The 24,694-nt window shown below is 47.5% G+C and overlaps 1 protein-coding gene across 1 annotated transcript in view; it reads right to left on the minus strand.

The window, feature by feature from the left end:
• The window catches only part of LOC109868198 (A disintegrin and metalloproteinase with thrombospondin motifs 6-like), a 205,942-nt gene that overhangs the window by 19,065 nt on the left and 162,183 nt on the right, over positions 1 to 24,694 (minus strand). Inside the window, 3 exon segments of the mRNA XM_031803091.1 lie at positions 2,660 to 2,783; positions 4,452 to 4,585; positions 6,550 to 6,652. Coding sequence (XP_031658951.1) covers positions 2,660 to 2,783; positions 4,452 to 4,585; positions 6,550 to 6,652 — 361 coding nt within the window.

Genomic DNA, 24,694 nt, shown 5'->3' on the forward strand with positions numbered 1-24,694 from the left:
TATGTTTCCATTTATGTTTTGACAACATGTTTCTCAACTCCCAAAACCATACGCTTTATCATTGGGTGACAAAGGGGGTGGGGGGGGGGGGGGGGGCAGAAGTGTTTGGCTACAGTGCTCTGTTGGCGCTAGGACAGGGCTGCTCTTCCAAAAAGACAATACGTTCCTGAGTTTTTACCTTGCGTTTCTGCACGAGGATGTGTCTCCCGGAAAGTGCTTACAAACTTGTGGTGTTTGGCAGCTTTCAGAATGCACAGGGGAATGGACTCGCTCTGAAACACATACTCTTCTCTACACACTGCTGTCTCCTCTACATTACACAGTCCTCTTCTCTGATCCTCCCTTCTTTACACTGCTGTCTCCTCTACATTACACAGTCCTCTTCTCTGATCCTCTCTTCTTTACACTGCTGTCTCCTCTACATTACACACCCCTCTTCTCTGATCCTCCCTTCTTTACACTGCTGTCTCCTCTACATTACACACCCATCTTCTATGATCCTCCCTTCTTTACACTGCTGTCTCCTCTACATTACACAGTCCTCTTCTCTGATCCTCCCTTCTTTACACTGCTGTCTCCTCTACATTACACACCCCTCTTCTCTGATCCTCCCTTCTTTACACTGCTGTCTCCTCTACATTACACAGTCCTCTTCTCTGATCCTCCCTTCTTTAACACTGCTGTCTCCTCTACATTACACAGTCCTCTTCTCTGATCCTCCCTTCTTTACACTGCTGTCTCCTCTACATTACACACCCCTCTTCTCTGATCCTCCCTTCTTTACACTGCTGTCTCCTCTACATTACACACCCCTCTTCTCTGATCCTCCCTTCTTTACACTGCTGTCTCCTCTACATTACACACCCCTCTTCTCTGATCCTCCCTTCTTTACACTGCTGTCTCCTCTACATTATACACCCCTCTTCTCTGATCCTCCCTTCTTTACACTGCTGTCTCCTCTACATTACACAGTCCTCTTCTCTGATCCTCCCTTCTTTACACTGCTGTCTCTTCTACATTACACAGTCCTCTTCTCTGATCCTCTCTTCTTTACACTGCTGTCTCTTCTACATTACACAGTCCTCTTCTCTGATCCTCCCTTCTTTACACTGCTGTCTCCTCTACATTACACACCCCTCTTCTCTGATCCTCCCTTCTTTACACTGCTGTCTCCTCTACATTACACACCCATCTTCTCTGATCCTCCCTTCTTTACACTGCTGTCCCCTCTACATTACACAGTCCTCTTCTCTGATCTTCCCTTCTTTACACTGCTGTCTCCTCTACATTACACACCCATCTTCTCTGATCCTCCCTTCTTTAACACTGCTGTCTCCTCTACATTACACAGTCCTCTTCTCTGATCCTCCCTTCTCTACACTGCTGTCTCCTCTACATTACACACCCCTCTTCTCTGATCCTCCCTTCTTTACACTGCTGTCTCCTCTACATTACACACCCCTCTTCTCTGATCCTCCCTTCTTTACACTGCTGTCTCCTCTACATTACACACCCATCTTCTCTGATCCTCCCTTCTTTACACTGCTGTCTCCTCTACATTACACAGTCCTCTTCTCTGATCCTCCCTTCTTTAACCTGCGGTCTCCTCTACATTACACACCCCTCTTCTCTGATCCTCCCTTCTTTACACTGCTGTCTCCTCTACATTACACAGTCCTCTTCTCTGATCCTCCCTTCTTTAACACTGCTGTCTCCTCTACATTACACAGTCCTCTTCTCTGATCCTCCCTTCTTTACACTGCTGTCTCCTCTACATTACACACCCCTCTTCTCTGATCCTCCCTTCTTTACACTGCTGTCTCCTCTACATTACACACCCCTCTTCTCTGATCCTCCCTTCTTTACACTGCTGTCTCCTCTACATTACACACCCATCTTCTCTGATCCTCCCTTCTTTACACTGCTGTCTCCTCTACATTACACAGTCCTCTTCTCTGATCCTCCCTTCTTTAACCTGCGGTCTCCTCTACATTACACAGTCCTCTTCTCTGATCCTCTCTTCTTTACACGTTACACATCTCTACCCCGAATGTACAAAACATTGGGAACACCTGCTCTTTCCACGACCTAGAATGACCAGGTGAATCCAGGTGAAAGCTATGAACCCTTATTGATGTTACCTGTTAAATCCACTTAAAGGAGGATTTGTAAGCCTTGAGACAACTGAGACACGGAATGGGCAAGACAAAAGATTGAAGTGCCTTTGAACGGAGTGTAGATGCCAGGTTTGAGTGTGTCAAGAACTGCAACGCTGCTGGGTTTTTCACACTCAACAGTTTCCTGTGTGTATCAGCAATGGTCCACCACCCAAATGACATCCAGCCACCTTGACACAACTGTGGGAATCATTGGAGACGACATGGGCCAGCATCCCAGTGGAATGCTTTCAGACACCTTGTAGAGTCCCGAATGAATTGAGGCTGTTCTGAGAGTAAAAGGGGGTGCAACTCAATATGAGGAAGGTGTTCCTAATATTTTGTCCTCTCAGTGTACATACTACTCTCCCACTACGTGTACTTGCTCAGAGGGGAGACCCTTCATGACCCTTCACCTTTTTCTTCAGTTTGGATGGAACTAAAACATTTGCACACCTAAAGTAAAGAGCCCTGTCAAGTTCTGTCCCCAGACTGGGTCTTACCGCCTCTGGGTAGGGAGTCATTGAACAGTCCCTCTGTGGCCTCACAGGTGCTGCCGTCCCCTCCACACACCCGACAGCGGTCCTCCTTGGCGTCCGAACCCAGGATGTTGTCACAGCCTACGTGCTGAGAGAGGAGACAGAGTACCATGTTATATTACTTTAAGTATAACTTATACCATAGTAACGCCACTGTTTAATAATACTGTAGTAATACGATAGTAATACCATAGTAATACCATAGTAATACCATAGTAATAAAGAAAAGTGCTGAAGAAGTGACTTCAAGTCTTTGGAAGCTGCATGGAGCAGCAGTTTTACGTCAGTTAAAACGCTAACTCATGATTGGACAGTAAGTGATTAGCAACCGTAGAACGACAGTTGGACGAGAGGGTCAGACTGAACAGTCGCTGAACAGTCGTTGAACTGCCAGTCTCTTTTAGAGAGTTACGGTAAAGTGAGTATCTCATAGTTCTAAAATGTGATAAGGATAATCAATGGGTGTCACCTTAATAATGACAGGAGAGAAAAATACATTTATTCTCACACATCCCTCGCATTCTCTCTCTCTCTCTCACCCTCTATTCTCTCCGTTCTCGCTCTCATTCGCTCTCTCTCTCTCTCTCTCTCTCTCTCTCTCTCGCTCCGTCCACATTTCTCTGCTCTATCCCTATCTGTTTCTTCTCTCTTTCATTTTCCTCCTGTTCTCTCTCTCTCCCTTTGTCGTTCTCCAACACGTGCACAGGCCTACATGAAGCATTTTGAGTATTTCCGAGCAGCCTCCAGGCAGACGGTGTTCCAGAGATTAATCACGTCATGTCAGAGACTCTAGAAGACTCTAGAAGACCAACTGCTGCTGAAATCTAAAGGCACATTGGACTGTGACTAGGAATGAACATGTCCCAGTGCTTTCTGGGAAGAAACCTCCAACGCACACACACACACACACACACCCTAACCCGATTGTACACATACTGTACAGTGTCCACACACAGAACAAAGACAGCAGTAGATGCCAGATCTCCTTAATAAACACGTTATTTTCAGCTTTTTTCAACTCAAAAACCTATTTTGAACGTAAATTCAAACCTTATTTTAAACAAACGCCCAGTGGTGAAATAAATGACAGTGTCTTTCAACTCAACTTCCATGTTAATCTGGATAGCCAGTTTCCTGAGGAGAACTTCAAAACAATCCCAGACATGATCTGTTGAGTTGTGATAAGAGTCTAGATTAAGACCTCTGCCAACCACTCAATGAAAACCAACTGACTGAAACTCCACGTTTTATTCTAACGCTACATTGTTCCATATTGGATAATGGTATTTCCTTGCTGTCTCTCAGTCAGTCAGTATCATATAAACAAGGTCCCTTGAGATAAGAAGGAACACAAACACTGTGACTACAAACTGTACAAACTGGGTCACAGGCTAAGTTTTGTCGGGTCAGGTTTCCTGGTCAGGTCACATGGTCAGGATCATTACATTAGGTTATACAGTCATCCCGTTTATTAGCTTATCTATCACAATGTAACCAGGTCATAGCCATGGTACAGTGTTTCTCCTATGGGGGAGTCAGCTGGGCTGGGCCCTGACTGGAAGCAGCGTGGGTCTGTTTGACTGGGGTGAGTCACAGCGTGGGAACCAGAAGCACTACTTTTATCTGGGGAAATGTACAGTAACTGAAAGGACAGCCTGAATATTACCACTCAAGACAGACAAACAGACACACACACACACACACACACACAAAGACACACTCTCTCTCTATCTCTCTCTCTCTCTCTCTCTCTAACCTTGCACTCTCCATTGATGCAGATGTCCAGTGAGTCGGCCTGGCAGCGTGTTCCATCGATGACGGCCGGGGAGCGCTCGGTGTAGAAGTTATATCCCTCCGCCAGACAGTTCAGAGCACACGGCTTCACGCCACCTGGAACACACAGGGCAGAGGTCAGAAGGTACTGGACAAACCTCCACAGGGCAGGGGTCGACTTCTGTACACATAGTTATACATACAGTAGGGAGATATCAGACACAACTTAATATATAATAATAATATCTGCCACTTAGCAGACGCTTTTACCCAAAGAGACTAATTTCACACATGGGTGGCATGACCCTTGGCATTGTAAGTGCCATGCTTTGCCAACTAGGCCACGTCGACCTCAAACTTAGAGACATTTCTCACAAAGTGACTTTTGATAACCTGTGTCTACACCCACCGGCCACAGGCAGAAAGCTAAGGTTCAGCCATAATGACTACAGGTTCAAACACATTATAACACATGTTCTATTTAAGCAATGAGGCACGAGGGGGTGTGTGGTATATGGCCAATATACCACGGCTAAGGGCTCTTCTTGGGCACGACGCAACGCGGAGTGCCTGGTTACAGCCCTTAGCCGTGGTATATTGGCCATATACCACAAACCCCCGAGGTTCCTTATTGCTATTATAAACTGGTTACCAGAGCAGTAAAGACAGCAGTAAAAATACATGTTTTGTCATACCCGTGGTATACGGTCTGAATATACCATGGCTGTCAGCCAATCAGCATACAGGACTCAAACCGCCCAGTTTTTAAATAACAGTTGATTCACATCATACCCATCATGTGTGCCATGATGAGTGACGTGACTATGAATACATCTATCTATAAGAAAATAATACAGTTTACAATATAGATTTATTTATTTTTATCCCAGAAAACCTTTTGTGGTGCTAGTTGTGAGCCAAGAGTCTGGGCCAGAACATGAACCCAGGCCCTGTTCTCTGCTCTCCTCTAGAGTTTGTTGATAGTAATAAAGACTGCTATTAGTCATGCTTAGATCTGATCCTGGACCTGGGGCCTGACGTCACTTCAGTACTGACACTGGGAGAGATAGCTGGGGCTGCCATGACACTCACACACACACACACACACACACATTGACATCCACGGTGCGGTTTTCTCCAACATTTCTCTACATGTAGACTGACAGTCCAATAGATTTGTACCAGCTACAGAGGAGCTCATAGCGTTGACTAATGGGAGTTGTGATAACAGAGTTCAACTTATAGCGCAACGGCCTGGGACAGAGTAGGACTAGACTGTGCTTTATGAGTTGCATGTGTGCGCTCGCGCGTGTGTGTGTGTGTGCGCGCGTGCATGCGTGTGTGTGTTTCTTTGTGAGTAACTTTCCACTGCAATCTCTAGTGAAAATTAGAGAACACACACAGGTGTTGGATGTTAATTTGACCAGTGTTGTCACAGCAAAATAATCCTGCAGCAACAGGATTTGAACGTTTCGTACATAATGTTGCTTAGGTGGTTAGGCTATTAGCTGGCCAAAATCAGGCTGCATGAAAAGTGCAATAATATAATGACGTGCGGCTTTTCAGTGAATGTGTGTAAATCGTGAAGCTCGTCTGCATTTCCTGCGGTGCAGGAAAAATTCTCAGCCGCTACAGAGGGAACAAATTAAGAACCTACATCTGTAAGGTAATAGTAAGTCCTGGTGCCAATTCATCAATTGTAGCCCAGATAGTGATGACCCAGAATTCAAGCCTCAATGGACCCAAATCCCACCCCTCCCACACTCCCACTCCAATGTCTTCATTGAGGGCTAAAGAGTTGGAATGGCTGTCCAGAGGGCCATCAAACACAATGTGGGAATCCCAGGAATTCTGGGCCTATCAAACAGTCCTGCCTACTGTTGGTATTAGATGTGTACACAACACAGTCACAGAGAGAAGCCTTTGGACTGTCACTGAGGGCCAGAGAGGACCACAGACTCTGGGAAGCTACTGTATGATGAAAGGTATCAAAGCGCCGAATAAACTACTGCAAACGGGTAGAGAAAGACAGCGGAATGGACGGGAGCGATTGGTGGATTAATACATTATTCCGATCTCACCTCCAGTGTAGGGCTTCCAGTTGTAGTATTTCCCACGGAACGGCATGCTGTCGAAGTCGGCACACTGCTTCACCCGGAAGTCCCGGGATCCCGATGGGCATGCCTGAAAAACAGCGAATCAAAAACAACACATTAGAATGTTGGGGTGGTTAACAAACCCTAGTTTAACTAACCTTAGTACAGTCTATTGTCTGTGAAGACTTTTCCCTAAAACCACTCTATTCTGGCCTGAGACAGTCTGTTATGTTATTATTTCTCTCATGCAGAGAACAATATGTTTTGTGTTTGGAACAACTGCTTTGTTTCCCCTGGTGATTTGTTTGAGTGTGTAATTACAAACATCCCCGCTGGGTCGGCCCTGTCTGGTACAGACTAGACTGGGGCTGTGCTGGGGATTGGGTTAGGACTGGGGATGGGGTTAGGACTGGGGATGGGGTTAGGGGTTAGGACTGGGGATGGGGTTAGGGCTGGGGTTAGGACTGGGGATGGGGTTAGGGGTTAGGACTGGGGATGGGGTTAGGACTGGGGATGGGGTTAGGGGTTAGGACTGGGGATGGGGTTAGGACTGGGGATGGGGTTAGGGGTTAGGACTGGGGATGGGGTTAGGGCTGGGGTTATGACTGGGGATGGGGTTAGGACTGGGGATGGGGTTAGGGGTTAGGACTGGGGATGGGGTTAGGACTGGGGATGGGGTTAGGACTGGGGATGGGGTTAGGACTGGGGATGGGGTTATGACATGGGATGGGGTTAGGACTGGGGATGGGGTTAGGGCTGGGGTTAGGGTTAGGACTGGGGATGGGGTTAGAGCTGCGGTTAGGGTTAGGGCTGGGGTTAGGGTTAGGGCTGGGGTTAGGGCTGGGGATGGGGTTGGGGCTGGGGTTAGGGCTGGGGTTAAGGCTGGGGTTAGGGTTAGGACTGGGGATGGGGTTATGGCTGGGGATGGGGTTAGGGCTGGGGTTAGGGCTGGGGTTAGGACTGGGGATGGGGTTAGGGCTGGGGATAGGGTTAGAGCTGGGGTTAGGGTTAGGGCTGGGGTTAGGGCTGGGGTTAGGACTGGGGATGGGGTTAAGGCTGGGGTTAGGGTTAGGGCTGGGGTTAGGACTGGGGATAGGGTTAGGGCTGGGGATGGGGTTAGGGCTGGGGTTAGGGTTAGGGCTGGAGTTAGGGCTGGGGTTAGGGCTGGGGATGGGTTTAGGGGTGGGGTTAGCGCTGGGGTTAGGGCTGGGGTTAGGGTTAGGGCTGGGGTTAGGGCTGGGGATGGGTTTGGGGCTGGGACTGGGACTAGCGCTGGGGTTAGGGTTAGGGCTGGGGTTAGGGATAGGGTTAGGGCTGGGATTAGGGCTGGAGATGGGGTTAGGGTTAGGGCTGGGGTTAGGGCTGGGGATGGGGTTAGGGTTAGGGCTGGGGATGGGGTTAGGGCTGGAGATGGGGTTAGGGCTGGAGATGGGGTTAGGGCTGTGGCTGGGGTTTGGGCTGGGGCTGGGGTTAGAGCTGTGGTAAGGGCTGGGGCTGGGGTTATGGCTGGGACTGGGGTTGGGGTTAGGGCTGGGGTTAGGGCTGGGGTTAGAGATGGGGATGGGGTTATGGCTGGGGTTAGGGATGGGGTTAGGGCTGGTGCTGGGGTTATGGCTGGGGTTATGGCTGGGGTTAGGGCTGGGGCTATGGCGGGGCTGGGGTTAGGGCTGTAGATGGGGTTAGGGCTGGATATGGGGTTAGGGCTGGGGTTAGGGCTGGAGTTAAGGGTTAGGGCTGGGGGTTAGGGCTGGGTATGGGGTTAGGGGTTAGGGCTGGGGTTAGGGTTAGGGGGTTAGGGCTGGGGTTAGGGCTGGGGATGTCATTAGGGCTGGAGTTAGGGCTGGGGTTAGGGCTGGGGTTAGGGCTGTAGATGGGGTTAGGGCTGGGGATGGGGTTAGGGCTGGGGTTAGGGCTGGGGTTAAGGGTTAGGGCTGGGGGTTAGGGCTGGGTATGGGGTTAGGGGTTAGGGCTGGGGTTAGGGCTGGGGTTAGGGTTAGGGGTTAGGGCTGGGGTTAGGGCTGGGGATGTCATTAGGGCTGGAGTTAGGGCTGGGGTTAGGGGTTAGGGCTGGATATGGGGTTAGGGCTGGGGTTAGGGCTGGAGTTAAGGGTTAGGGCTGGGGGTTAGGGCTGGGTATGGGGTTAGGGGTTAGGGCTGGGGTTAGGGTTAGGGGGTTAGGGCTGGGGATGTCATTAGGGCTGGAGTTAGGGCTGGGGTTAGGGCTGGGGCTGGGGTTAGGGCTGTAGATGGGGTTAGGGCTGGGGATGGGGTTAGGGCTGGGGTTAGGGCTGGGGTTAAGGGTTAGGGCTGGGGGTTAGGGCTGGGTATGGGGTTAGGGGTTAGGGCTGGGGTTAGGGCTGGGGTTAGGGTTAGGGGTTAGGGCTGGGGTTAGGGCTGGGGATGTCATTAGGGCTGGAGTTAGGGCTGGGGTTAGGGGTTAGGGCTGGGGTTAGTAGTTAGGGCTGGGGTTAGGGGTTAGGGCTGGGGATGTCATTAGGGCTGGGGTTAGGGCTGGGGGTGTCATTAGGGCTGGGGTTGGGCTGGCCTTGACTGGGGGCTGGGCCGGATCGACACGGTTTGTTTCAGACTCGACTGGGGCGGGAGTAAGGTGCTGGGGTTGCGGTTGGGGCTGGGGTTAGGGTTGGGGTTAGGGCTGGGGTTATGGCTGGGGCTGGGGTTAAGGTTAGGGCTGGGGTTAGGGCTGGGGGTTAGGGCTGGGGTTTGGGCTGGGGCTGGGGTTAGGGCTGGGGTTATGGCTGGGGCTGGGGTTAGGGCTGGGGTTAGGGCTGGGGTTATGGCTGGGGTTATGGCTGGGGATGGGGTTAAAGTTAGGGCTGGGGCTGGGGTTAGGGCTGGGGTTAGGGCTGGGGTTAGGGCTGGGCCTGGGGTTATGGCTGGGGCTGGGGTTATGGCTGGGGTTAGGGCTGGAGATGGGGTTAGGGCTGGGGATGGGGTTAGGGATGGGGTTAGGGCTCGGGATGGGGTTAGGGCTGGGGATGGGGTTAGGGCTGTAGATGGGGTTAGGGCTGGGGATGGGGTTAGGGCTGGGGTTAGGGCTGGAGATGGGGTTAGGGCTGGAGATGGGGTTAGGGCTGGGGTTAGGGTTGGAGATGGGGTTAGGGCTGGGGTTAGGGGCTGGGTTTAGGGCTGGGGTTAGGAGTTAGGGCTGGGGTTATGGGTTAGGGCTGGGGTTTGGAGTTAGGGCTGGGGTTAGGGGTTAGGGCTGGGGTTAGGGTTAGGGGGTTAGGGCTGGGGTTAGGGCTGGGGATGTCATTAGGGCTGGAGTTAGGGCTGGGGTTAGGGCTGTAGATGGGGTTAGGGCTGGGGATGGGGTTAGGGCTGGGGTTAGGGCTGGGGTTAAGGGTTAGGGCTGGGGGTTAGGGCTGGGTATGGGGTTAGGGGTTAGGGCTGGGGTTAGGGCTGGGGTTAGGGTTAGGGGTTAGGACTGGGGTTAGGGCTGGGGATGTCATTAGGGCTGGAGTTAGGGCTGGGGTTAGGGGTTAGGGCTGGATATGGGGTTAGGGCTGGAGTTAAGGGTTAGGGCTGGGGGTTAGGGCTGGGTATGGGGTTAGGGGTTAGGGCTGGGGTTAGGGTTAGGGGGTTAGGGCTGGGGTTAGGGCTGGGGATGTCATTAGGGCTGGAGTTAGGGCTGGGGTTAGGGCTGGGGCTGGGGTTAGGGCTGTAGATGGGGTTAGGGCTGGGGATGGGGTTAGGGCTGGGGTTAGGGCTGGGGTTAAGGGTTAGGGCTGGGGGTTAGGGCTGGGTATGGGGTTAGGGGTTAGGGCTGGGGTTAGGGTTAGGGGTTAGGGCTGGGGTTAGGGCTGGGGATGTCATTAGGGCTGGAGTTAGGGCTGGGGTTAGGGCTGGGGTTAGGGCTGTAGATGGGGTTAGGGCTGGGGATGGGGTTAGGGCTGGGGTTAGGGCTGGGGTTAAGGGTTAGGGCTGGGGGTTAGGGCTGGGTATGGGGTTAGGGGTTAGGGCTGGGGTTAGGGCTGGGGTTAGGGTTAGGGGTTAGGGCTGGGGTTAGGGCTGGGGATGTCATTAGGGCTGGAGTTAGGGCTGGGGTTAGGGGTTAGGGCTGGATATGGGGTTAGGGCTGGGGTTAGGGCTGGAGTTAAGGGTTAGGGCTGGGGGTTAGGGCTGGGTATGGGGTTAGGGGTTAGGGCTGGGGTTAGGGTTAGGGGGTTAGGGCTGGGGTTAGGGCTGGGGATGTCATTAGGGCTGGAGTTAGGGCTGGGGTTAGGGCTGGGGTTAGGGCTGTAGATGGGGTTAGGGCTGGGGATGGGGTTAGGGCTGGGGTTAGGGCTGGGGTTAAGGGTTAGGGCTGGGGGTTAGGGCTGGGTATGGGGTTAGGGGTTAGGGCTGGGGTTAGGGCTGGGGTTAGGGTTAGGGGTTAGGGCTGGGGTTAGGGCTGGGGATGTCATTAGGGCTGGAGTTAGGGCTGGGGTTAGGGGTTAGGGCTGGATATGGGGTTAGGGCTGGGGTTAGGGCTGGAGTTAAGGGTTAGGGCTGGGGGTTAGGGCTGGGTATGGGGTTAGGGGTTAGGGCTGGGGTTAGGGTTAGGGGGTTAGGGCTGGGGTTAGGGCTGGGGATGTCATTAGGGCTGGAGTTAGGGCTGGGGTTAGGGCTGGGGCTGGGGTTAGGGCTGTAGATGGGGTTAGGGCTGGGGATGGGGTTAGGGCTGGGGTTAGGGCTGGGGTTAAGGGTTAGGGCTGGGGGTTAGGGCTGGGTATGGGGTTAGGGGTTAGGGCTGGGGTTAGGGCTGGGGTTAGGGTTAGGGGTTAGGGCTGGGGTTAGGGCTGGGGATGTCATTAGGGCTGGAGTTAGGGCTGGGGTTAGGGGTTAGGGCTGGGGTTAGTAGTTAGGGCTGGGGTTAGGGGTTAGGGCTGGGGATGTCATTAGGGCTGGGGTTAGGGCTGGGGGTGTCATTAGGGCTGGGGTTGGGCTGGCCTTGACTGGGGGCTGGGCCGGATCGACACGGTTTGTTTCAGACTCGACTGGGGCGGGAGTAAGGTGCTGGGGTTGCGGTTGGGGCTGGGGTTAGGGTTGGGGTTAGGGCTGGGGTTATGGCTGGGGCTGGGGTTAAGGTTAGGGCTGGGGTTAGGGCTGGGGGTTAGGGCTGGGGTTTGGGCTGGGGCTGGGGTTAGGGCTGGGGTTAGGGCTGGGGCTGGGGTTATGGCTGGGGCTGGGGTTAGGGCTGGGGTTAGGGCTGGGGTTATGGCTGGGGTTATGGCTGGGGATGGGGTTAAAGTTAGGGCTGGGGCTGGGGTTAGGGCTGGGGTTAGGGCTGGGGTTAGGGCTGGGCCTGGGGTTATGGCTGGGGCTGGGGTTATGGCTGGGGATGGGGTTAGGGCTGGGGATGGGGTTAGGGCTGGGGTTAGGGCTGGAGATGGGGTTAGGGCTGGAGATGGGGTTAGGGCTGGGGTTAGGGTTGGAGATGGGGTTAGGGCTGGGGTTAGGGGCTGGGGTTAGGGCTGGGGTTAGGAGTTAGGGCTGGGGTTATGGGTTAGGGCTGGGGTTTGGAGTTAGGGCTGGGGTTAGGGGTTAGGGCTGGGGCTGGGGTTAGGGCTGGGGCTGGGGTTATGGCTGAATGGGGGCTGGGCAAGATCGACACTGTTTGGTTCAGACTCGACTGGGGCGGGGGTAAGGTGCTGGGGTTGCGATTGGGGCTAGCATTAGAGATGAGGCTGGAGCTAGGACTGGGACCGGTACTGGAGCCAGGGCCGGGGCCAGTACTGGGGCTTAGGTTGGTGTTCTGTGCCTTGGAAGGCTCTCCATTTGGATCAGGGAAGAGGCAAAGACATTATTGTTGAAAACATTCTCTGTCTGGGAACTTTCTCTCTTGTCTCTCCAGATAAAATTGTGTGACTAGTGATGTCCAGCCACCCGACAACCTGCCCACTAGACCCTATCCCCTCCTCCCTTCTGCAGAACATCTCTGGAGACCTTCTCCCATTCCTCACTTCCCTCATCAACTCATCCCTGACCACTGGCTGCCTCCCCTCTGACTTCAAGATGGCCAGAGTGGTTCCACTCCTCAAGAAACCAACACTCGACCCTTCGGACGGCAAAACCTACAGACGGTGTCCCTGGTTTCTTTTCTTTCCAAAACAGTCGAGCGTGCGGTCTCTGACCGAGTCTCTCGTTATCTCTCTCAGAGCGATCTTCTTGACCCTAACCACTCAAGCTTTGTCACAGAGGCTCTCCACTCTCCCGACGCTGACTCTCTCTCCTCTGTTCTCCTCCTCCTGGATCTTCGACGCCGTGAACCATCAGATCCTCCTTCTCCACCCTCTCAGGGCTGGAGGTCTCAGGCTCTGGACTGCATCCCACCTGGCAGGTCCAGCTCAGCCCAGTCAAAGCGCTTCTCTGTCCTGGCATCCCAATCAGCGGCGTCCCTACCCATCTTCCAAAAACGTCTGATGTGCGTTCAAGGTTAAGTTTCGGCATTAACTCTGAATGGTTAAGGTAAGGGTTAAGGTTTGGGACAGGCAAAAAAACGAAATCTCAAAAACAACTTTCTATCGCTGGATTCAAACTGGCAACCTTTTGGAATCAGAGGCAGATGCTTACGCCCATCCGACCATCCCCAACACCCTAGCAAAACAGAGACTTACTTGAAGGTAACAACGCCAGCTAATTGGAAGTCGCTCTGGAATACAACGTCTGCTAAATAACTAAAAATGTCCATGTAAATGTATGTGTGTGAGTGTTGGTGTGTGTGTGTGTGTGCGTGTGCGTGTGCGTATGCGAGGGCCAACAGCACTTTCCCTCAGGACAAACAAAGACTCTCGGTGAGCTCAGGTCAAAGCTATATACTGTATTTCACAGGCTGAAAGTAGAGCAGGATAAACAGGCCTGAACACACAAACACGCAGGCACACACGCACTACAGGCCTGAACCCAGCTGAAGGAAAGGGTGACTGACTTTCATTACTATTGAAGTAAGGGCCAATCCCCAGTCAGTTCCATCATGCAGCTCTGGTGAGAAAAGACAGAGTGAAATACAGTACTAGGGTAAGATTAGTGATTGAATCATTTGTGTGATGTTGATCGAGACAGCGCTTCGACAACTAAGAGGCTACATCAAACGCGGCCAATATGCTTGAGTTTTTCCTGCTATGCACCGGGAACTATAAGAAGTATAGAACTGGAACTGTTAAGGTATGGATCCAACCCTCTCAGTCACTCCTATCGTAACCAGCGTCTTCTCCAGCCACTCTGGTTAACACAATGTCTGTGTCAGCCACCACAGAGGAACTCCCAGCAGGCCTCCCACCCTCCATTGTTGTCCTGCTTCCCATTAAGAGGTGACATTTAATAGTACACACGCACCGATGACATTTAGAAGTGACATGTTGATTATCCCAAACACAGTCCTGTTGGATTATGTGAACTGGCGACAGGGGACAGTGCCAGGGAGGGAGGGAGTCAGCATTATCTCATTGTTGTGAAAGAGAGAACAATTGAGTGCTGACCTCTGCTCAGCAGGGAACAATGACCAGGGCAGGAACCGCAGGCCATAGGGGAGGGCTAGGAGTGTATGTGTGTAAATGAATGAAGTCATAACACACACACTCACATACATACCACGCCGGTCAGCGCTGTGGGAGAGATTAGCCTTTAGTTCAGACCCCATGGCTAGCGGCTAGCAATCTCCTCTGATAGCCGTGGGGTTAGTCTAGCGTGTCTGTATGTTATGACTTAATTCATTTGCACACACACTCCCAGTGTTTGACCTTCATTACTACAAGGCTTCATGTCCAGGCCAGAGCTGTCAACGCCAGACTCGCTCTACACTCTCTGCTCTCTCTGAAATTACGATACGTGTTTTTGTGTGTGTGTGTGTGTGTGTGTGTGTGTGTGTGTGTGTGTGTGTGTGTGTGTGTGTGTGTGTGTGTGTGTGTGTGTGTGTGTGTGTGTGTGTGTGTGTGTGTAGGAGCTCTGTGGATGCACTCCGGTCGGGGCAATGAAACGGTGGTCTGGGACGATGTTTGTTTTCCAAAGTAAACGTTCGATGCTTGCTCTCAACTGTTATTTTTGAGATTTGTGGTTGACTATCCACAAGCCTCCTAACTGGCTCAATTTTCAGCTTCAGAAAAAAAAGGCCCACCTTGAAATAGTTAGGAGGAGTGGGCTGCTGGGGGGGGATTGAGTTTGCAGCCATACACAATATTTGTTCAAAGTACATTTTAGGACTAAAGTAAGGTATTTGAATGAACTTTCATATAATTTAAAGGAACATTTTGCATTGCGTTGTGTGTAACAATAAGATCTTACTGGGACGTTCAAACGTTGTTTCAACACAAACAAAACCTAAATTCACCTGGAAAAAAGCATTTATTTGACCATTGTTTTCACCAAGCTAGCATCCTCAGTGCTCTCTGTTATCCCAAAACCACTCGTGCGTTAAATCTTCCATCAATCAGTCAGTGATACTCCATTCAGTACCTTGACAGAGTCAGAGAGGCAGGTAATTGCCTTCCGTGAATGGCTGAGGTTTACTTTGCTCTTCCAAAATGGAACAAACAACTTAACCCTTCACAGGAGGGCAAGCCTTCTTAGAATCTTCTTCCTCCTAGCAACCTTAAAAATAGAGGGATCCCAACAAACCGGGAACATTCCCAGAACATTAGCTAAGATTCCCATTAAGTTCTAAATCGTTGTTTTAATTATCTAACATTAGGATGATAACATCCCAAAACCATGTTCTCCTAACATTCACTAAAATGTTGTGCACAACATCTGTAACAACCACAACAGAACGTTCCCCAAATGTTCTAACTAGGTTTTCAAGTAATGGAATAACACAATGAACCAGTAATGTTTTCCCAGCAAACCAAAACTGGTTCTGAGCAAGTTCCAAGAACATTCGTTAGGTTACCGCAAATGTTCTGAGAACACAAACACTTTCCAGTTGTGCTGATGATTCTACAGTGTTTGTATAAAAACCTATGCCTGATGTTGCAAGAACGTTCCCAGAAGGTTCTTTAAAGGTTTCCAGAATGTTTCATTAGGTTGTGGTAACGGTCTGGGGGGAACACTGTGGGGTCATCACAAAAGACATGTTACCAAAAAAGCAAAAAACGGTGCAGATAAAACGTTTAACAGATATGACAAGATCATTCCTAGAACAATTTATGTCTGTTCTTTAAAGGTTCTCAAAATGTTTCATTAGGTTGTGGGAACAGTACGGTGGGAAATCGCAAAAGATATGTTCCCAAAAAAACTAAAAACTGTCCAGTTCAGATAATTCAGATAATGTTTGCACAAAATCAGTGTGCACAAAACGTTCCTTGGATGTTGCAGGAATATTGACAAAACAGTCTTTCTGAGTTTTTGAAAGGTTCCCAGAACCTTAAACCTTTCCAAATGTTGTTGTGTTACAGATAAAAATGGATTCAAATGGATTCATTTGAGATTTTGTGTCACTGGCCGACACACAATACCCCATAATGTCAAAGTGGAATTCACCCAACGGATCTGCATCAGGTTTTGGATTGAAACGTTGTCAATAAAGTGGTGAATTGGGAGCTTTAACCGTGTGCGGTCCTTCTTGTTCTTTCCTAGTGTTCTTCATTAACCCAGCACCTATGTTTTTAAGGATGTGCATTTGACACCAAACTTTTCAAGAAGTATTCAACCCATTAGTTATGGCAAGCCTAAGTAAGTTCAGGAGTAAAAATGTGCTTAACATGTCACATAATAAGTTGCATAGTGTTCACCATGATTTTTGAAGGACTACCTCATCTCTGTAGATGTCGCCACACCGGTGGTCACGAGTCATGAAGGCAGTCCACATGACTACATGACTGTTTAGTCATGGTAATTAGGCTTCTCCAAGCTCTGACACTGCTGATGGTCATTAGTAGCTCACCAAACTTGCTAACTGCCTGGTACTCAGCACTCTATTGTCCCTCTAATCAGTCTGACATCAATGCAAATGTATTCGCAAATCTAACCAAACACTTCATGAAAGCCCATGAGCTCATGTTGCGCAACATTTCTATATACTATGCATTTTCGTGTGCGAAAACAGAGTGATGGCTTCTATTAAAAAGAGGAGGATCCCATCAGCTATCTATAGGCTAGGTCTACTATATTTATTTCTCAACTTTCCTCAAATTAAGCACATTGCTTTTCTTTACAACAAGAGTATAGCCTTCCTGGTATGGAAATGGAGATGCTAAATGTGTTTATGGTAATTAACGGTCAATTACCGTGAGACCGACAGTTATTTGTTTGACAATCACCGGCTGACAAAATGTTGTGACCGCCACAGTCCTAACCCCACACATACAATTATCTGTAAAGTCCATCAATCGAGCGGTGAATTTCAAACACAGATTCAACCTTAAAGACCAGGGAGGTTTACAATGCCTCACAAAGAAGGGCATCTATTGGTAGTCGGCTTGGGCAGTATACAGTATATACCGTATACCGGCGTATTTGGAAATAGCCAGGGAAGAATTTTTCAATTCCGTCAATACCATTGAACTTTTCTTTGAAGTTTTTCCTATACATTTTAATATTTGTAGCTATATTTTAAGTAAATACCTGCAGTCAACTTGTGCAATGCGTTAGGAAATAAAGCAGATTGTATTCTTATTTCACCTGTCACATTATATAAAGCTTACTCAGTTCCCCAGCACAGTCACATGTTTGTTTGTAAATAGCACAAAAGGAGAAAGCATGAGCAAGTGAGTCCAACTGTGTATTGACAGGGGTCACGTTTCATATTGAAAGTCAACAGTGTTCTTTTTTCCTTTAATAGAGTGATCAAGGGCAGGCAACTATAGTTTTCCTTCCCAGAAAATACATTAGTGCAACACATTCGACATAAAATAGCTTCATTTTCATGAGATGACAGCAGAAGTGGGCAGCGCACAATTGGCCCAGCGTCGTCCGGGTTAAGGTTTGGCCGGGGTCATTGTAAACAAGAATTTGTTCTTAACTGACTTGCCTAGTTAAATAAAGATTAAATCAAATAAGATGCCATGCTATTTGGCTGGCAGCTGCACAAGTAAATGAGCTTACAATGAAAAAGCAAGAATATATATATATATATTTTTTTGTAAAAAAAATGATGCATGGCCATGATATTTCTAATGTTTAGGCCTGTCATAGAAAGAATGGAGCCAGCTACATGTCCTAATGTTTTGCTTAAAGTTTGTCTTGCATTTTACCTGAGAAACATAGTCTGGCTACACCAAGTAAGGTATCGGAGAAAATAAGTTACACATCAGTCAGAGCGCTGTCTGCAGATATACATGTCCCTTCCTGAATTCTCATCCGAGTTTAGAAGTGCAACTGAACACAATAATAGTCTGATGCCGAGCAGAACTTACAAAAATAATCATTTTAGACTTGTGTTTACAAAACACAACAAGATATTTTTTAGGAGTTTTATATTTTCCGACCTGCGTGAAAAACGCAGAATTATGCGTTATTAACAAGACCCTTAGTTTAACTTGCTATCTAAGTAAGTGGCTGAATTAATACTGTGACGGGGGCAGCATATTATGTTTGAATTCTGCCATGTTAGAGAAGGCAAAGCCCTTTGGATGAGTTATTTGTGCAGCTGCCACTGCTATCTTGATTTCCTTGCGTTTTTTCTCCTCTCCTTCTCAGTCTGTTTGCTCCTCCCCCCTATTCTCCCCCCTATTCTCCCTGCAGAGCAGGCAGGCCGGTTGCCCTAGCAACTCCAGACTCCACAGTTCACAGAGCCAGTACTGGAGAGCCAGTACTGCATGAGTCAAAACATTGTTCATTTGCACAATGACTCTCGTTCACATTCCAAACTCACCAAAAAATACATTCGGTAGCTCCTACCTATGTATAACTTTATGAGCCGGATTGCAATTCATTTATTTTCATTTGCAGTCGTTAGCATATTTCGCTAGCAACCTCCATGCAAATTCACTATTACTTGTTTTGTTTGCATTCTGGTAATAGACTCCCAATGTTTATTTTTTTGCGGGTTTTTTTGGCGCCTACTTGTGTATTAAACTGGTAATACCGTAAATCCAGAGGTGAGAGAAGGACGGTATGACAATATGAAAATCTGGATACGGCCCACCCTAATTGGTAGATGGGTAAAAATTTAAAAAAGAAGACATTGAATATCTCTTTGAGCATGGTGATGTTATTAATTACACTTTGGAATGGTGTATCAATACACCCAGTCACTACGAAGACACAGACACTTCCTAACTCAGTCGCTGGAGTGGAAGGAAACCACTCAGGGATTTCACAATGAGGCCAATCAGTGGTGACTTTAAAACAGTTACAACAATATTTAGTAGTTACTCCACAATACTTACCTAAATGACAGAGTGAAAAGAAAGAAGCCTGAACAGAATACACATATTCCAAAACATGCATCCTGTTTGTAAAACTGCAAAAAATGTGGCAAAGAAATTAACTTTAGGTCCTGAATACAAAGTGTTATGTTTAGGGGCAAATTGCTTAACAAGATGGTCTTGAGTGGCCTAGTTACAGTTTTGACTTAAATCAGCTTGAAAATCTATGACAAGACATGAAAATGGCTGTCTAGCAATGATCAACAACCAACTTGAGAGAGCTTAAAGAATTTCAAAAGAATAATGGGCAAATATTGTACAATCCAGGTGTGCAAAGCTCTTAGAGACTTATCCAGAAAGACTCAACTGTTATCGCTGCCAAAGGTGATTCTATTCTAGGTATTGACTCAGGGGTGTGAATACTTACAGTGGGGCAAAAAAGTATTTAGTCAGCCACCAATTGTGCAAGTTCTCCCACTTAAAAAGATGAGAGAGGCCTGTAATTTTCATCATAGGTACACTTCAACTAAATCCAGAAAATCACATTGTAGGATTTTTTATGAATTTATTTGCAAATTATGGTGGAAAATAAGTGTACCTATGATGAAAATTACAGGCCTCTCTCATCTTTTTAAGTGGGAGAACTTGCACAATTGGTGGCTGACTAAATACTTTTTTGCCCCACTGTACGTAAATGAGATATTTCTATATTTCATTTTCAATACATTTGCAAAACTTTCTAAAAACATGTTTTCACTTTGTCATTATGGAATATTTTGTGTAGATGTGTGAGATACCGACCCCCGCAACGAGTCCAGGGCCCGCAATGAGGGTGCCCAGTCCGGGGCCAGCAGCGAGGGTCCCCAGTTCGGGGCCATCAGAGAGGGTCCCAGTCCGGGGTCGGCGGCAATGGTCCCCACACCAGAGGCGCCACCAAAGTGGGGTGAGCCAGAGGTGGGGCGGGGTCTATTTCCCGCACCAGAGCCGCCACCGCGGATAGATGCCCACCCAGATCCTCCCCTATATGTTCAGGTTTTGCGGCCGGATTCCGCACCTTTGGGGGGCGGTACTGTCACGTCCTGACCGTAGAGAGCTTTGTATGTCTCTATTTTGGGTTGGTCAGGGTGTGATTTGGGTGGGCATTCTATGTTCTATTTTCTATGTTTTTGTATTCTTTGTTTTGGCCGAGTATGGTTCTCAATCAGGGACAGCTGTCTTTCGTTGTCTCTGATTGGGAATCATACTTAGGCAGCCTTCTTTCCCTGTTGTTTTGTGGGTAGTTAACTTTGTTAGAGGCATCATAGCCCTGTTAAGCGTCACGGTTGTGGTTTGTTTTTTGTTTGTTGTTTTGTTTTTTGTTTGTTGTTTTGTTGGCGACATTTTCTATAAATAAAAGGAATATGTACGCTCACAACGCTGCACTTTGGTCCACTTCTTTCGATGGCCGTGACAATGCCACCAGGAAAGCTCTCTTACATATTCTCTTTTTAGTATATAGCCATGACTGTATGGTCAATCAGGAACTCCATGCTTCTTTTTAAGCCTTCTTAGACATAACCTACCCAGGGGAATACTGGTAACAGAGTTATTTGCCATCACTTCACCCAACCTCTTTATATTCTGTGAACTTCTGGGCCCATTTTTACAAGGTATCCAAAGAATATGAGTACTGATCTAGGATCACTTTTTCCATTCATGAAAAATAAGACGGGGGGGGGGGGGGGGGGGGCATATCAAGCGTCTCAAAGGAGGAATTAGCGTTTTTACAGTTAGTCTAAATTCTGTATTTCTTACTGGATATATACATATGGACGAAATAAAGACATCCTCTCTTGTAGTACAATATATCTGAGGCTCAATTTCATAAGAAACATGCTACCGAAGGGGTTCATAACATTTCAGCCGACTCTGTGCCCTGAACGAGTACCTGAAGAAACTTTGCAACGACAGGGATGTCTCTTTTTGCACCAACTTTGAATTGCCGTGGGAGCAACCAGCACTTTTTTTTTAGAAGAGACGGGATTCACCCTAACCGCAGGGGTTCCCGCATTATTTCCAGAAACATCGCAAACGGTTTTAGAGACTTGACGGACAGGGTCTGGTAGTGGTCCAGTTCTCCCTGTCAGAATAAGCAAAAGAGGACTTGGAAACCATATCAACTCCTGTACAAATGGCAGTATGGCTACTGTGTGCAACCTCATTTATGTTCCTTTAACCCCGCCTTCTAGTGAGTTTATACAAACTGTTATCTCCGACCATTCTGATAGATTGGAGACTGTAAGAAAATGTGGTTGTAATAATTTGGTTGTTATTCCATTGGTTACCTTGAGGCAGATGCCCCAGGGGCAGAGTGGCCCACACTCATTGAATATCGATCTTTTAAATGTTAGAGCAATCACAAGTAAAACCTTTCTCGTGATTGACCTCATTACTGAGCGTTAAAATGATTGCATGTTTCTCACTGAAACATAGCTGTCATCAGACTGTAGTGCCGATCTTATTGAAGCCTCCCCCTCGGACTACAGCTTTTTATACTCTATCAGAAAATGGAAAAAGGGTGAGGGGACAGCCTCTATGTTTACTAATGCTCTCAGCTGTAAGGACATTTCGTTTGGCGACTATACAGGGTTTTTGAGCATCATGCTATACTGTTTAAATGTCAGCCACCTTTATAGGCTATTGGCTATTGTCCTTGAGAACTGTGATTAGATCATTGTGCTGGGCGATTTTAATATTCATGTTGACATAGAGACTGACTCCAAGGCCAATGACTTTATGAATCTTTTGAGCTCTATGGACTTTATCCAACATGTCACTGGGCACACCCATAAGCACAGCCATACTCTGGACCTGGTTATTACCAAGGAGCTTTCTATTGACACATTCTCTATTGTTGATGTTGCTTTATCTGATCACCACTGTGGATGTTTTACTACCTTGTTGCCCATAGCACAGGGTAATACTGAACGCATTATTAAGAAACACTATCTTACCTCTGAAGATGCTACAGATTTGATTGAGTGTATGAACAATACTCCACCACCTATTCTGCCGTCCTCTTGTGATGATTTAGTTGATAACGTTAATAGCAAATTAATGGCAACCATTGATGCCATAGCTCCAGTGAGGTTTAGAAAGGCCACATCCAAACAGAGAGCCCCTTGGATGAGTGAGGAAACGTATAAATGAAAGAGAAATTGCTGAAAGGCAGAGCGGAAGCGGAGAAAGTCAAAGTTGAACGTCCATTTTGATATTCTGAGAGATATTCTGAGAGAGCAACTTGGCATACATAACAGGGCAATTATGAATGCCAGACCGACTCCTTTTTCTAATTTGATCATTAATAATCAGAATAACTAGACAGTGCTCTTCTCGACCATTGATGGCCTGATAAATCCTACACCCGCAGCATATTTCAGAGCTAAGACAACCAACATTAGGCTGGGTATCAGTCAAGAAGACCCTGATGAGAAGGAAGTTTGATGGTATGTGCCCTAGCCTACCACACAAAGGCACTATGGATTGATTTTCCCTGGTTGACACAGACATGCTCAGAAAAGTGTTATCACAACTTCAGCCTTCGACCTGCTCTTCTCCATCCTATCCCCACCACCTTCTTCAAAACAGTATTTAACTGCATATCTGAAGAAGTGCATTCTATTGTTAAACACTCTCTGTTCACAGGCTCTTTGCCCGCTGCACTAAAAACTGCTACGGTGAAACCCCTTCTGAAGAAAAGTGATCTAGATTTGCTCAGCTCTCAGCAATTTTCGGCCAATCTCCAACCTTTCATTCTTAAGCAAAATTCTGGAGGGATTGGTGTTCAAACAACTAAACTACTATAAGTGCCAACTGTACTTTTGAAAAATTCCAATCTGGTTTTCGTGCCCACTACAGCACAGAGACAGCCTTATTTAAAGTGGTAAATGATCTTAGAGTCAACACAGATGCCAAACAGCTCTCTGTCCTTGCACTCGTAGATTTAAGTGCTGCATTCGACAACGTTGACATTGATGTCCTTCTGGACAGACTTTAGAGGTTGGTTGGCCTCTCCGGTACAGTTCTAAAATGTTTTAGGACCTATTAAACAGATTGAGAGTTTTTTGTCACCCTTGGTGAACATATCACATGTGGCGTTCCACAAGGTTCGATTTTTGGGTCTGGTACTGTTCAGTTTATATACAGTACCAGTCAAACGTTTGGACACACCTACCCCTTTTTCTACATTGTAGAATAATAGTGAATGCATTTCAATTAACAAGTGTGCCTTGTTAAATGTTCATATGTGGAATTTCTATCCTTCTTAATGTGTATGACCAAGATCAGTTGTGTTGTGACATGGTAGGGGTGGTATACAGAAGATAGCCCTATTTGGTAAGATACCAAGTCCATATTATGGCAAGCACAGCTCAAATAATTAAAGAGAAATGACAGTTTATCATTACTTTAAGACATGAAGGTCAGTCAATCCGGAAAATGTCAAGAACTTTGAAAGCTTTGTCCGGCGCAGTCGCAAAAACCATCAAGCGCTATGATGAAACTGGCTCTCATGAAGACCGCCACATCAAAGGAAGACACAGTTACCTTTGCTGCAGAGGATAAGTTTATAAGAGTTAACAGCCTCACAAAATGCAGCACAAATAAATGCTTCACAGAGTTCAGAGGAGACTGCGTGAATCAGGCCTTCATGGTCGAATTGCTGCAAAGAAACCACTACTAAAGGACACCAATAAGAAGAAGAGACTTGCTTGGGCAAAGAAACACGAGCAATGGACATTAGACCGGTGGAAATCTGTCCTTTGGTCTGATGAGTCCAAATTTGTGATTTTTGGTTCCAACCACTGTGTCTTTGTGAGATGCAGAATAGGCGAACGGATGATCTCCGCATGTGTGGTTCCCATCGTCAAACATGGAGGAGGTGTGATGGTGTGGGGGTGCTTTGCTGGTGACACTGTCTGTGATTTATTCAAGGCACACTTAACCAGCATGGCTACCACAGCATTCTGCATTGCTATGCCATCCCATCTGGTTTGGGCTTAGTGCCACTATTACCTAACACACCTCCAGACTTTGTAAGGGCTATTTGACCAAGAAGAAAGTGATGCAGTGCTGCATCAGATGACCTGGCCTCCACAATCACCCGACCTCAACCCAATTGAGATGGTTTGGGAAGAGTACGACCAGTACGACCACAGAGTGAAGCCAAAAGCAGCCATCAAGTGTTCAGTATATGTGGGAACTCCTTCAAGTTGGAAAAGCTTGGAAAAGCATTCCAGGTGAAGCTGGTTGAGAGAATACCAAGAGTGTGCAAAGCTGTGATCAAGGCAAATGGTGACAACTTTGAAGAATCTAAAATATATTTTGATTTATTTAACACTTTTTTTGGTTACTAAATGATTCCATATGTATTATTTCATAGTTTTGATGTCTTCACAATTATTCTAAAATGTTAAAAAAATATATAAAAAAATAAAGAAAAACCCTGGAATGAGTAGGTGTGTCCAAACTTTTGACTGGTAGTGTATGTTACCCCTTGGCAGCGTTATCAGAAATCACAGCATTGATTTTCACTGCCATGCAGACGATACACAACTTTACATGTCACCAGAGGATTTTTAGGTCCACGGATCAATTATGAGACGGTATTAGTGATTTAAATACTTGGATAGCTCACAACTTCCTCCAGCTAAAACAAGACAAGACCGAGGTACTTACTGTCGGAGCCAAAACACAGAGAGAGAATGAGCTGCACATTTTAATTGACGGGCAGTAAAGATAACACACCAGGTTTTTTAAAAAAACTAGGTGTTATTTTAGATTCGGAACAC

The sequence above is a fragment of the Oncorhynchus kisutch genome, linkage group LG23 (genome assembly GCF_002021735.2).
Source record: "Oncorhynchus kisutch isolate 150728-3 linkage group LG23, Okis_V2, whole genome shotgun sequence".
Taxonomy (NCBI): domain Eukaryota; kingdom Metazoa; phylum Chordata; class Actinopteri; order Salmoniformes; family Salmonidae; genus Oncorhynchus; species Oncorhynchus kisutch.